The sequence below is a fragment of the Phyllostomus hastatus genome, unplaced genomic scaffold (genome assembly GCF_019186645.2).
Source record: "Phyllostomus hastatus isolate PE091 unplaced genomic scaffold, TTU_PhHast_1.1 phas_scaffold_501, whole genome shotgun sequence".
NCBI lineage: Eukaryota > Metazoa > Chordata > Mammalia > Chiroptera > Phyllostomidae > Phyllostomus > Phyllostomus hastatus.
The window spans coordinates 3,186,414-3,201,620 of NW_025334033.1; the positions used below are offsets into that span (position 1 = coordinate 3,186,414).

The window sequence follows — 15,207 nt, forward strand, 5'->3', positions numbered from 1 at the left end:
CAGTTTGAAGGTAACAATTTGGAAGTGACAGTTTATAGTAAGTGTCATTTCATATAAGTGCACAAGATGACCCAGAAGGATTGTGGTTTGAGAGGGATAAAATGGCAAGGAGGATGCCTGGTGAACAGCATTTAAGGGATGAATGGAGGGAGAGGAGCCGACAGATTGACCAGAGCGCGCCCAGAGTGGAAGGAAAATGGGGCTGGGTAGAGAGGGTATATCAGAAGTTTAGGGAAGCAGAGAGAATTTCAAGGCATGGGTAATAGTCACCTTTACAAAGCCACTGAAAAGTGCTGACTGAATGTAACACTCAAATTGTGTAGTTACAGGAAGACAATAGGGGCAGAAGCCAACTGCAGTTGGTTGAAAGGAGGATGGCTACACAACTAGATAAAGCAAGAGTTCTGTGCTTTTTTTCCCAAAAAAACCTCTCCTGTGATGAAAAAGAGGTAGGGTGAGAAAGAAAGGCTGACATCTAGAAGGGATTAAAGAAGGATTTAGGTATCTTTGTTTTTGCTTTAAATGGATAGAATGTGGTGCTGGGGAACGTGCTGAGAGTCAAAGCAAGTCGATATGGCCACAGGCCTCTGATCTGTGCCACAGCAAAGGGATAATAATAATGATAGCAAGCCATTATAGCACCCTCTAGATGTCATTTTACATACAAGGTCTGTCCAGAAGGCATCCAGCCATGTAATATGAAAAATAGAAGCATTTATTGAAGAAGATATAGGTATAGGAAACATTGTACACAGGACAATGAGACCTCAGTCCCCTTCTAAGCAGTCACCTTGGGACCTCACACAGTTCTTCCAGTCGTGGTCAGCTGCCCCATCATATTTTCCTGAATCTCATCAATGGTCTGAAATCTCTTCCCTTTCAAAGGTGATTTTAGTTTTGGAAAAAGCCAGAAGTCTCAGGGCATCAAATCTGGGCTGAAGAAGGGCTGAGTCACCTGGGTGATTTGATGTTTCACCAAAAAACTCTGCATGAGACATTATGCGTGAGCAGGCATATTGTCGTGATGAAGCTGCCAATCACCAGTTGACCATAGTTGCAGCCTTCTGAATCATCTGAATACTTTCTATGTAGGAATGTTGAAGCTTAATACAAAATTTGATGCAGATTTGTCGCTCTACTCACTTAGTCATTTTGAATGCGAAGGCCAAACAGTACACATGTTCACTCAACGGTGTCTACCGACTCCACTGACTAGTACAGTGAAGTTGTCATTGTTCATGCATGTGCATTCCAGTCCACTCTCCTTAGCTGCTATGTTATATCGATGTCCCGAAAACTGTTATATTAACAATGGCTGGACTTTTTCCAGAAAGTCATATATGAACTCATCCTGCTTCTCATAACTGCCTTGTGATATGAATTCTGTTATCACCCCCATTTTACTTATGAGAAAATTGAGGTACACAGTGCTATAATAATGTTCCCAATTTGTGTGCTACACTCTACGTTAAGCAAATGCATTACAGAGCCACCAAAATGGTGTTCAGGTGTCTCCTTCGCTTCAGTGGGTTCAGAAGATGGTTGGTTGCATGGAAAGCGGGAGAGGTGGGGCCAGGCCACTGATGTAGTTATGAGCCAGCTGTGACACCCAGGGGAAGTTTCTCTGTGGAGCATATCTGCACAGCTTTTTCACATTACTAAGAAGCTGAAGATTGAGTAAAGTTCTTGGCTCATCAGTATTATTTGATGCTTAACCTTATTGGAGGAAGTTACTGGGAATAACAAACAAGAGTTAATTAGCTATGGTCCCAGTCAGTGTGGCTTAATTGTTTGGGCGTTGTCCTGTGAACAGAAAGAATTTCGGTTGGATTCCTGGTCAGGGTACTTGCCCGGGTTGCAGGTTTGGTCCTCCGGCCTGCATACAAAAGGCAACTAATCAATGTTTCTTTTTCACATCCATGTTTCTCATCCTCTCTTTCTCCCTCCCTCCCCCTCTCTCTAAGATCAAAAATAAAATAATGTGTTTAAAAAGAAGAGTTGGTTAGCTGTAACAGAATGGAACTAGTCACTAAAATGAAATGGTGCAGGTAATTCAGGGTGAGAATCAGAGCTGGGATATGGGTGGAGGTGGGCAGGAGAGGGAGAGGGAGATGGGTAGGATGTTGAAACAAAGATTATCTTGATCACATAGTTGAGCGAAGCTTGAAATTACTCTCAGGCATTTGGTAGAACTCATGAAAGATTGGCCAATTGTTTGTATTTGTGGTACATTGTTTATCCTGGCTGCTTCAGTGTTTCCTAGTTTGTGCCCATCACTTAACAAAGGAGGCATTATCTGGAAATTTTTAGGAATTAGAGATCTGTTAGTCTCTTACTGTAATCTTGTCATGATCAACAGTAATGAACAGTAACATTTATTCAGAATTTACTGTGTCAGGCATAATGCCTACTGCTTTATAGGAAGTGTCGCGTTTTATCTTTATAAAAACCCTAGAGGTGGTTCACTATTATCCTCACTTTATACTTGAGGAAACTCGAGCTTGAAAACACAAAATTTCCTGCCCAAGATTATCGAGCTAGCAAATAGCTAAGCCAGGATGTGAACCCAGGTAGCATGAATCCAGAACTCAGGTGCTGAACACCTCTGTGCTATATGAGAACAGATGGTGCCCTGAACTTGCTAATTCTTCCCAGGTTGAATTGGGGCTGCCGGGTCCACATATGAGAAAGTCAACTTTACAAAACCCTTGTCTCTAATTCTACTGACCATAGTTATTTGGGGGTTGATTCATGGAGGAAAAGGCAAACCCAGGAAAAATATCATTAGAAGTGTCTTTTTTTTTTAAAGGAAGTGCATTTTTTAAAAGATTTTATTTATTTATTTATTTATTTATTTATTTATTTATTTTTTAGAGAGGGAAGGGAGGGAGATAGAGAGAGAGAGAAACATCAATGTGCAGTTGCTGGGGGCCGTGGCCTGCAATCCAGGAATGTGCCCTGACTAAGAATTGAACCTGCGATGCTTTGGTTTGCAGCCCACGCTCAATCCACTGAGCTATGCCAGCCAGGGCCTAGAAGTGTCTTAATGAAAGTAGAAAATCTTTCTATGTCTTCTTTGCCTTTCTTGACTAGGCTGTTAAAAGTATTTCTTTACCTTTTCAATGCAAAGTTGATCTACACTTGGTATACATGTTGGTGTTCTAGATGTCTGTGGGCTGAGATTATAGTAAAGAAAGCTTTGTTAGCCATAAGGAAGGCTCTTGGGACAGTTACTGAATCTGTAATTATTGCAATGGATGATATTTATCCATCCATCTCTTCAGTACTGTGTACCTGCTGTGCTGGCTTCTGGGACACAGACATTAAGGCAGACCCTGTCCCTGTTTCATCCTGTGCAGTTTACAGTCTGATGGGGTAGGCAGAAATTAACTAATTCACTGGGAATATTTAATTACTGTTAATTGGATTTTGGGAACTCTAATAAAATTGTACATTTGATTGCTTCCCAGTTAACTGCAATAGGCTGACTGGAAATGGACTTATAATAACTGGGAACATGCCAGCTCTGCCAATAAGTATAAAACCATTGACTTGAGGCATTGAAATAACTGAAAATATAAGTATTAAAAAGACTGTCATAAAATAGAGTTTAAAGTGCTGGATATGTAGGAGAGAAAAATAGCACATCTTTATATTCTCATTTTATATGCATTTATGTTGATTATTACTATATTATGAATGATTGTTAAAGACACAAATACCATGGGAATTTTGGTGTGGAAACTTTTTAAAAAAATACATGTAGATCATAGCTTCTCCTTGTCCCTTTTGTTTCTGCTGTGTCGACTGGGAAACCCCATAAAGGAGACATTCTAAGGAAGTCTGTGAGAATAGCAGCTCCAAGCCAGAAGGATTGCCAAATCTAATTTTTTTCTCAAAATATTTTGTTTTTCCAAACCACATCCAAAAGTAATAAAAGGTATACCCAAGTATATTCAAACATTTATTAAAATTTTTGTCTTGCATTTGATATTAAAACCAGGTGAGAAAGTTCTTAGATGACAGTTTTACTATAAGCCTTAATCCATTATAATTATCCTCCATGAGTTCATATTTGATGAAATTCTGCCTCTAGTCCAGCTGTTTAGTCCTTGGAAAATTCATAAAGTCAAGTTTACACCTTGTTGGAGTCTCAAAAGAACATCTCTGTATTTGCCTGCATTGGTGTGAGCTATACTCTGGTGGCAACAAGGATGGTATCGAATTTTTATTTCTATTTGTTTTGATAAACACTTTACTTTCTTCCCCACTGATATCTCTACAGGCTCAGTTTGAACTTCAAGCCTTTCATATCCGGGGTGAGCATGCAGTGATAACAGCGAGACTAGAAGAAACCATTGACAATCTCAAGCATGAGCTAGAACACCGAATGCGGGGAGGAGGTGGAGAGATGAAAGATGTGTGTATCTCCACCAACGATGACTGCCCTCCAAAGACCTACAGAAATGTGTGCATCCAGACAGACAGAGAGACTTTCCTCAAACCCTGCGAAGGTGAAGGCAAGACAACCAGAAGCAACCAAATAATACCCAAAAAGCTGAATATCTCCTCTTTAAGCCAACTTTCTCCCACAAATGACAACAAAGATATCCATGTACCACTTCAATCTGTAGAAGGCATCTCATCAAGTCAGGAGAATGCATCCCCTCTCCCTCCAGCACCACCCCTATCAGCAACCATCCCTCCACCGCCTCCCCTCCCACCTGTACTTGGACCTTTGCCACCAGCACCTCTGAGTGTTGGGCCACCACCACCTCCGCCACCTCCTCTGCCTCCAAGTGCTGGACCTCCCCCTCCTCCTCCCCCACCACCACTTCCTAACTCATTTGCTCTGCCCAACAGTGGGGGGCCTCCACCTGCTCCAACACCCCCAGGACTTGTACCCCCACCTCCTCCTGGCCTCTTCTTTGGAGTTGGCCCTTCTTCTAGCCAATGTCCTCGGAAGCCAGCCATTGAGCCCAGCTGTCCCATGAAACCTCTGTACTGGACTAGAATACAAATAAGTGATAAGAGGTAAGCTCAACTCCCGTGGCTCATTTTCAGCTTGTGAGTTCCTAGAATTTTGCACAGGTGATATTTTATTCTTACCAGTTTAGTATCTATCTGTGTAGTATAGTGCTCATTCTCAAGTGTGGTACAGTGAATGCCTTGGATAGACAAAGTTGGAGTGTTTTAGGTAGAAGGCCTCTCTCTGCCACATCTTGTCTGTATTTTCTGTGGATTGATTCTGGGAGAAATGACATGTTAGGTGCCAGACCACTGTCTAAGATAAATGGTCATTTTATAGACTAGAGAAGAGCCCAGGTCTAAGTTAAAGCCTTCTGCAACAGTTCTGCAGTTAGCAAGTGATCATACAAACATTGAGCCTGACTTCTATACTGTAGGTTCCCTGAAGATTTTTAGAATATCCATCTTGTCTTTAGATAGTATTATCAACTTTGTGATCTGGTTTCTAACAGGTATGTGTAATTTTTCATTTTTTATTAAAAGAGCAAGACATAGCTGAGTCATTAGCTCTTCATGTCCAAGGGAAGTCTAAGAATAGAAACTCGGTTTAAACTCTGGTTTCCCCAACTGCCCAGCGCCTTCACATCTTATGCTGCATTGCCCATCAGAGAGAGTGCTAGAGTGTGAACAGCTAAAAGGCACCTTCCATTTGTAAAGCTTCTTAAGCTGGGTCTGTAAGGCAGGAATATATGATTGTTTGGAAACTTCAACCAAACAAATTTGGATAGGATTTCTTCCACTTTATTTTGGAGCCTGACAAAAGGATAACGGGAGATGCTGTTGCTTCTTGACTACTCTCTAGGTTTGAAGTTCATTTCTTTGCAAAGGATAGAGGATATGGAACACATTTTTAGAGTTAAGTTTTTGAACTTATGCACAAATCCAAATACAGTGATGAGTTTTTCAGTTTAGATAACATTTTACTTGGAGAAGTCAGGGAATTGAACAAGATAACATGCCATTCACAATTATAAAGTAACTGGAAATCAGTGTAGGAGGATTAAAATTAAATATATTGTGAACTAAGTTGATTATGTACTGCATATTGGTCCCTTTCCTCTTCCTCTCTCTCTCTCTGTCTGTCACACACACACACACGCACACACACACACACACACACACACAGAGGGGAGATCAAGAGTTTGTATATGAGGAAAGTCCTGATAATTTTAAAAATATTGATGCTTTGTAATTTTCCAAAGAATGGTTAGAAAAATATGAGAAGACCCTGAAATAGCTCCTACCATTAACTAAAACACTAGCATTCCCCTTTTCCCATTCAAGACTCAGATGACATTTCCCTCATTACTGTCCTGAAATTAAAGTTCAGCCTCCCAGGGTGATGAATCCCACCTGTTCGGGCAGGACACATTCCTGTCCATACCTGTCTCACTGACCTGCCTCCACCTCGTTCCCCACAAGGCTTTATGAGCAGCCAGTATCACAGACTATACCAAGGGTATTACAGTGCCCCTGGGAGATATGGGCCCTTTGCCCAATGTTCAAAGGGGGACAAAGTCAAGCTGGAGTCTGTGTTTTTCCTTCCTCATGTAGTTGGCCATTTTGAGAAAGAAAACAATTGAATGCTCAAGCTCTTATTAGTTTTACCATGAATTTAGAGCTTAAGTTTTGAGCATAATGAGATGTAGATGAATGTATGAACTTTCCTGACCTGGGACATTAGGAGAGTCCTCCTTGGTGAACATGTCACCCTTGACCCTGACTTTGGAGGACCAGGAGGCCCCCACTGCAATGCGTGAAGACTGCAGTATGAGCCCTGCCTGCTGCACTGCACATCCCATTTCCTACTGTGGGTCCCTCCTGATGTTTTGTCCTAAGGGCATGACTACTTCTTTGAAGGTAAAATGGTCTGAAGATTCTGTGTAGTATGTATTTATGGACAAAAGTAAAGTTATTTGGGATGTGCTCTTTTAAAATAGATGAAATGTATTTTAATGTTTTGTACAGCTGGATGTGGTAAGCACTTTGTATATTGTACACATGAAAAATTTTGGCCTTGGTCTCCTGGGGAACTGGGAGTAAAATGTGAACTTTTTCCACTATATTCACACTGCCTCTCGTCCACCTAAATTGCTTTTCACTACTAACATGAACTGATTTTTAACTTCTGCCATTTTGCTTCTTTTAGTCTGTTTTCTGGTTTCTAGAACAAGAAAGAGACATTTAATTAAAGAAGAATAAACCATCATCTCTCTACTTTTTCATCTTCCTAATGAATATCTATCTTCGTCATCTTCTTTTCCCACTTCCTTTCCTCCCCCTCCTCCACCTGCCCCTTCCCCACTGCTTTTTCCTTCTTCCTCCTGCCTTCTTCTTTTGAACTAAAATTATATGTTCAGTGGTCAGAAACGAGTTGACCATGAGTGCAGATGGTCCATTGTAACAGAGTTCTTGTTACTGACCCACTAAATGCCAGGTACCCCCAACTTACTGAGAGGTATATTTCAGTCTTTTATTTATTATTGGAAGTGTATTTTCCTATAGAAACAGTGTTGTAAATGGTGACAAAGTGCTCACCCTGCCTGCCAAACCTAATGTGCCCCGGACTATGAGTTACAGCGCTAGTCATACTGGCCTGAGCTCAGAGTTTTGGGAGCTGGGCCAAACCATGAAGGTACAGGAGATGATGCGGATGAACCTTAACAGTCTGCCTTGTGCACCATCTCACCTCCTTTTAAGCATCCCCTCCTCAGCTTCCCAGAACCTTCATGAGGCTCAAAGTAGTAGCACTTAAACAGCTGCTGCTCCAAAATTCCCTGCTTCTCTTCTCCCATCAAGAGCCCCTTCCTGAGTGCAGGCGAGATAAGCACTTAACACTACTCGTGCTCGTGTTTCAAATTCAAGTTGAGTGGCACAGGTGGATGGCTGAGGAAGGAGCACATAGATGAGTGGGCTTCACTGAAAAGGGTCTAGCCCATGGGTGATGATTTTACAGGTATTTATTATACTGTGATATGTTATAACTCACATATGTTACATAAATATTCCTAAATGGCTCAAGTATTATATTAGAAAAATGATAATTTAACCAAAAAATGAAGAGAAACGAATGAGGCAGAACCAAAATGGCATATTTCATGGAAGAGGCAGACACATAGCAAATGTGAACACGCACATCTGAAAAGCCAGTGTCCCAACTATTTTGAATATGAAAATCACCTTCTAGTGTCAAAACCTTTTGTGGACCACTTTACACAATACTAGAGCAAAAGTTTTCATTGACTGAGACAATATGCATTGAAACAATACATATTTTTCAGGTATATACTTTCAGGTAAGAGCTTATAGATATTATGGATCATAACATACAGTATGTTTGAAAGGCAATACAGGTATAGACAAGACATTATTCTTCTCTCTTTGCATTAAAAGTGTTTAAAAATTAGATTAGGAGCTAAGTTAAGAAAGTGGACATTAGGGAGGAAATGTGTCCTGACTAAAGGGCGCCCGAGTAACAACTCACCTAAATCGGCTCTCCGAGCCAGCTCTCCGGTACTGGATTTTCCATGCCTTCTTCCTTGTCTTTGTGTCAAAACTAGGGTGGCCCTGTTTTTTGAAGACAGAAGAAAACCATTTCCTCATGACTGCTTTAGGTGAAAACCCAGGGAGGGTTGTTGCAATGGAGTTTTTTGTTTGTTTTTATTTTTAATACTGTTGTTGGGGTGGGTATTATAACTCAAGTTTTTCTAAATGAGCACAACTCACTCACATCTTGTGGGTCCTGGATTGAGCTGACCAGAAAACTGTATTTAAAACCAGTGGAAGAAATCCAAAGGGAGGTAAACTTCATTTTCAGGCTACAGTGTCTAATGCCCCTTTTTTATTACAAACTCTTTTATTACAAAATCATAATCATGTAATTCTGTAACATAATTTCACACTCAAGCACACCACGTGACATTTAGGTAAAACATTCAAATTAAAACTATAAATTATTACACCCATATTATTACTCTACCAAACACATTCAAGCAGATGTTACTTCTGCTAGACCCTGTATTTAAGAATTAAATCCCGCCCTGGCTGGTGTAGCTCAGTGGATTGAGCGCGGGCTTCAAACCAAAGTGTCGCAGGTTCAATTCCCAGTCAGGGTACATGCCTGGGGTGCAGGCCATGACCTCCAGCAACCGCACATTGATGTTTCTCTCTCTCTTTCTCTCTCTCCCTTTCTTCCCTCTCTAAAAATAAATAAATAAATAAAATCTTAAAAAAAAAGAATTAAATCCCATCATGTCTGAGGATCGGTTATCTCTTTAGCCTTTACTGATGCCCGTGTTTATCCATCATGGGAACCCCACAGACTGAGGGAGAAGCAGCTCACAGGGCCTCAACACTCTGAATCCCAGGATTTCTGCTCCCATAAAGTTAGTCTCTGTCTCTCTCTCTCTGATTTTATTTAATGTCCATTCTGTTTTGGAAATATGTATTTGCTTTAATGCTGCATATCACATTTTGACTTAAAAAACTGTGTAATACTAAACGCTTTTCCAAACTGTACTAAGGATGTGTGTGTGCATATGCGCATGTTTTTTTTTTAATTAAGATTTTTATCAACAGGTGCTTTCAGTTGGTTGACTTTTTTTTGAAAAAAATCAGGTTGTAAACTTTTATTATTCTTTAATGAGTTAAAAAATGAATTAGAAATTTTATTGTATTCTGTTCTCTTATGTTTTGGTTGTTACGTTTAACTTCTCATTTTCTCTTTTAAGCCAAAGCGCTACACCAACCTTGTGGGATTCTTTAGAAGAACCTGATATTCGGGATACTAGTGAATTTGAGTATTTATTCTCCAAAGACACAACTCAGCAGAAGAAAAAACCTCTTTCAGAGACCTATGAGAAAAAAAACAAGGTCAAAAAGGTACTGAGTGATTATAGTAATCCTTGTAATAACATATGTGTATACACACATATATGTATTTGTCACACATGGGAGTTCATTATGTGCTGCTAGTTTGCTTTCTCTGTTTTCAAAAACATGTTTTGGAAGGCTCTGAGTCACATGTGACAAAAAGGAGCCAATAGTTTGAGAATGCGTGCTTGCTATTTTGCTCATAGCACCTGAAGTTTCTAACTATTTTTCCAATTTAATTTAGACCTATTTTTTAGCCATTAATTCTATTGAAAAAATATGGTTATTAAAATTTAATTAATAAAATTAGATAAAGTAAACAGGTCAGCCTTTCAGTGGCACTAGCCACTTTTCAGTTTTGCTCTGTGGCCAGTGGCTACTGTATAGCACATGTATAAAATATTTCTGTCATTACACAAAGTTCTATTGGATAGCACAGTTGAAGCATTGGAGATATATTGGTAAAAAAACAAAAAACAAAAAACTAAGATTCTTGTCCTCTGGAGCTTATATTAACAATCAACATTAGAAACAAAAATTAAATCAGGCAATCATGACTTGAGGATGAACTTTGGCCTGGCAGTGATGGGGCTACAGTTTTAGAGTGTTCAGCAAAGATGTCTGAGCAAAGATTTGAGGACTTGAAATCTGGCGCTCCCAGTCATCCCATCAGAGAAGAAGGTTATTCTCAAGCAGTCAGATAAATGTGAGGTTGATTCACAACTGTGCCATGCACTGGCTATGTGACCTAAGGCCTAGTTCTTCTACTCTGTGCCTTGGTTGCCTAATCATAACATGGGATGATGCCTGCTTATATCATTATTCTAATTATTTTAATATATATGATACATCATATATATATATCATGCTCAGCATTGTACCTGGCACACCGCCCACCCTCAGCAAATGATGGCTGCTCTTGTTTGCTACTGTAGCTGCCACTGCTGTTATTTCTCTGTGTAAGCGCTTTGATAATAGCTTAGATGGTGTGGAGGAAAAAGTAAAGTATTTGGTCCCGCTATTGATTTGCTGTGTGAGCTTGGGTACATCATCTTCCTTCTTCAGATCGTATTTCCCCTTTTCTGTAAAAAGAAGATTAACAACATCTGAGTCCAGCTGACCCACCAGGATGTTGTGGAATTCAAATCTAAGAGGGTGTGGGGATCTTTTTTCAATAGTGTGTGATATAGAATGATATTATCATCAACTCCTCATTCTTAGATTATATAAGTGGACTCATTCACTGGTTCATATCCCAGGGTAACACTGTGATTATGAAATCAGCTGTGCCTTACAGGGGAAAAATAACAAAAGTCCAAATGCAGTTTTCTGTGAATGAAATCAGACTTTCTCACTGACTTGAATTATGAGTGAAAATGATAATGAAAGTTTTTCACCCCTTAAGTCCATTGGAATTGTATTTTCATGAGAAAAATGTGACCCTAACAATAATTAAATTTCACAACAAACCTTTTAAGAAGACATGTTACGTGTGACAATTTGAATTTTCCTACTAAAACAATTAGTTCTACAGTATGGATGGACCTGGCAAACATTATGCTAGGTGAATAAGTCAGTCAGAGAAAGACAAACACCATATGATTTCACTGTATGTGGAATCTAATGAACAGACTGAACTAACAACAAAATGGAGACAGACTCATAGATGGAGAGCAGGATGACAGCCAGTGGAGGGGCGGGTGCGAGGTTAAGGGGTGGAAGGATTGAACAAAAAGGGAAAAGGACTCATGGATGTGGACAACAGTGTGGGGATTGCTGGGGGAGGGAACTATAAGGGGACTAAATGGTAAAGGAAAAAAATGCAATAAAGATTAAATTAAAAAAAACAATTAGTTCCAGGCAAAAAGTCAACTGAAATGCTATAAAATGTATTCCCATGCAGTTAGATTGGTATGAGATGGAAATAAGTGTGCTTTAAAGACTGCCTGCCTTTTTAAATGCCATTTACAGAAACAGAAGACTTGTTTCTCTACAAATCACAAAAGAAGAATCTCCATATTCCATGCACTCACTTCTATTTGCCACTCCTAGGATCCTCTGACTAACCAGGAACTCTGCTAAATGCATTCTTACTCATTATCATATTAAACTGAGTTTTGTTCTCTGCTGCTTCTCAGATTCCTATTCTTTTGTTTCTCTCTCTGGATGCTTGGTAACATGTTGTTTACTCATAAAACTAATTACTTCTGTTTTGTTGAATGAGTATTTTTAAAACATCAAAGCATTTGGTTGTTTATTCTCATTTCTTATCTCATAATTGTTTGCCTATTCAACAAAAGATTTTCACAAAAGTGGTTAGTCCTTGATGTGTTTATTTTGCTTTCCTGTCTGAGGAGGAAAACTCCCTTCGTTTGAACTCTTTAATCTGTCTGACCAGCGAGGTTGCTGCACCCCATCTAATCTGCACGTGTGTAGTCTCCACTTTTTTCTTTAAGTGGGGCCAAGAACGTCGGTCCACTGGGCTTGCTGGTCTCAAGGCTTCTTGGAGTTTCAGTGAGCTTTGCGGCCTACCTTAGGGCTGGGATTCTAAATTTTAAAGAAAATAACAAGCTGAATCAATGCCAGAAAACCCTAAGCCTGCCTCCTATAAGCCTTCCCTCCATGCCTGTGGTCAGATTTCCAGCATCAAGTTGGATCCCTTGGTCTCTTCCGAGAGTCAGATGTTTGTTTTCTTTTCTTTTAAAATGAAAATGAAAGTGAATTGTAGAGGCTGTGAGCAGCTGAGGAGTTTCAGCATGGGAGGCCAACTTCATCAGCTGAAGCACAGAATGGTTCCCGTACAAGATGACCAGGCAGACACTTGCCAAATAGGCCTTTCATAATGACTGATGTGTAGTATATGTCAGAGATTAAAACAGCCAGCATTCTGAATCTCAGATGTAGGGGCTTAGCCAGCACTGACACATATATGTGAACATCTCTTAAATGGATCTGGTCTTCATCTCTCTTCGCGTACCTCATTCCTGGTGCAGAAATAACTGTCAAGATTCTGCTGAACTCAGATGCTAGTTTCTAGTTTCATCTTCCAGACTAGCATTTGAAGTTCCTACCATCAGCACCAGTTTAAAGGAAATAGGCACATATATTATTAAACTAGGCAGGCATCCTGTTCTATAATAACATATAGTCTAAGAATTGGAAGGAACCTTCCAAATCACCTAATTGAGTACCTTGGTCTGACACATGAGACACTGAGACCTAGAAAGATGAAGTGACTTCTAGGGTTTGCACACTTTTAACTGGGAAGATATCGGTGATGAGGAAGACTTGAGATGATGTATAAAAGCTTCAGTGTGTTCCTCTCCCCTTTATTTAAAACATAATTTGATACACTGATGAAGGTAACAATAGTTATTGGGATGTTTGATTTGATGTTTTTGAATGAGAATAGCCATTATTAAAATCATCCAAAAATATAGCTATTCTTGTGCAAATCCAAAATATTTCTTTCATTGTAAAATTGTCCAGTTTTCTTCAGGTTCTTCCAATAGGAAGCCAAATCTTTGAATCAAAAGACATTTTACGTTTAACTCCAACATGAAATACATGGGTTTGGACCTCTTTCCCTTTGGCTCTACCCATAGTTTATATATTAGCTATAAACAAATACTAACTGACAGATTTGCATTGGATACTCAGGCCTGTGCCAATCTCCTTCACGACAGCAGACCACTCTGCCGTGACAAACGTAGCAATCACCAAATGGAGAAGCAGGGTTCAAAACGTCGGCTCTCATTGGCACCCATACGGAGTACTGTCTCCTGTTGTTTGCTCTGTGATAACCTTCCGAGCAAGTCTTTACCTTTCCCACACTGGTTCCTTCTCTATAAAATGGGGAATAACAATTCTTTACAGGGTTGTTATGACAGTAAAGTGAAATCGTGGTTATGAAAGTACTTTAAGTATTCTCTAGAACTATGTATTAATCTCCTAGTTTATGAACTAATATGGAAGCTTTGCAAAGGAATTTTTGAATGTCACTGATTCCCACAAGGTTGTTGAAGGTCTCAAGACATTAGTATGTCCATTCCTGGAAGTATTTGCAAAGGCTAATCTCTACACCATTCCTGTATTTTTCAATATTTATAGAATTTCACAACTTTCTCTAATGACACATGCAGACATCTAGTAGTTCATCTCACGTTGGCTTATATAGTCTTCTTGCACTGTAAAACAAGTTTCCACTGCCAATACGCCCATATTTGCACGGCCTCTCAGTTACATTTGTTCCTGGGAAAGATAGGTCAGCATCTTGACAGTGAGCCAGAAATCTGCCCTCATTGTCTGAGATTCTTTCTGCTGGTGCCTGTCGAGGAAGTAGCTGCTCTGATAAACTTTCCAGTTGCTTTTTAAACTTGCCCAGCAACTTTCAGAAAGTCAGCGTGACTTGCCAATATTCTTCTCTTGAAATGGCACAATCTCACTTTGAATTATAAATAATCTCTGTTCTCGTTCCTTCCTCTGTAAGATATATAAAATCGTTCCTCTCCCTCTACCTTTTTGATAGATATTTCTCAAGAATAATGAAATAATGGCTTTTCTCTGAGCACTGGGCAAGGAGGGGGTGTGAGTCAGGTGGGGAGGGGTGATGGTTCAGCAGACACCAGTCTGTTGAAACATCCTGGAGCCAAAAGCCATCAGTTGTAATTTGGTCATTTTGGCGCAGATCATAGCTGTAATGCTCCAGTCCCAGACTTGATGTCTCAGTTTAGTGGGGAGAGGAGAAGGGTGGAAGGAAAACGTTGTTTGGAAGCCTGAACATAAATTTATAGGGTTTCATAACCTATTGCCTTCCAAGTTTATATAATTTCAGCTTTTGTGTACAAAGATAATTTCTCAGCTGCGTCGGTAAGGTACGAGCATTATTTTTGCCCCCAGGAATGAGGATGAGTTTGCAGTGCCCTTTATATGAGCACTCATGTATTTGAAAAATGAGCAGCAAAGGTAGGGGTTATCATCTATAGAAATGAGTGAAATAACTTGCGTATGTGTTGATTGCACCAGTGTGTGACCTTGAGATCATTAGTGCTATGTCCAGATTCCTTGAGTGATAGCTGGAATGATCAGGGACTTCCTGTTCTTCAGCTTAAAGGCCCCTCACTGGCTAAATCTACTAAAAGCAAACGGGAGCTTTTAGTCCAGACAGGCACCAGTTTACAAAAATTTTGCCTTGTAAATTTTATTTGGAAATCAGATAGCCCAAAATGTTAAGTTGTACTTTTACTTTATTTACTTATTGCAAAAAAGGAGGCAGTTAGAACTTGTCAAATATGGATATCAATGATT

At 39.8% G+C, this 15,207-nt stretch overlaps 1 protein-coding gene across 3 annotated transcripts in view; it reads left to right on the top strand.

Annotated features, from left to right (window-relative positions):
• The window catches only part of FMN1 (formin 1), a 355,246-nt gene that overhangs the window by 167,262 nt on the left and 172,777 nt on the right, over positions 1-15,207 (top strand). For all 3 annotated transcript variants that reach the window (XM_045823499.1, XM_045823500.1, XM_045823501.1), the window contains 2 exons: positions 4,286-5,034; positions 9,759-9,909. In XM_045823499.1, the coding sequence (XP_045679455.1) occupies positions 4,286-5,034; positions 9,759-9,909 (900 nt within the window). The remainder of the gene's footprint in view (positions 1-4,285; positions 5,035-9,758; positions 9,910-15,207) is intronic.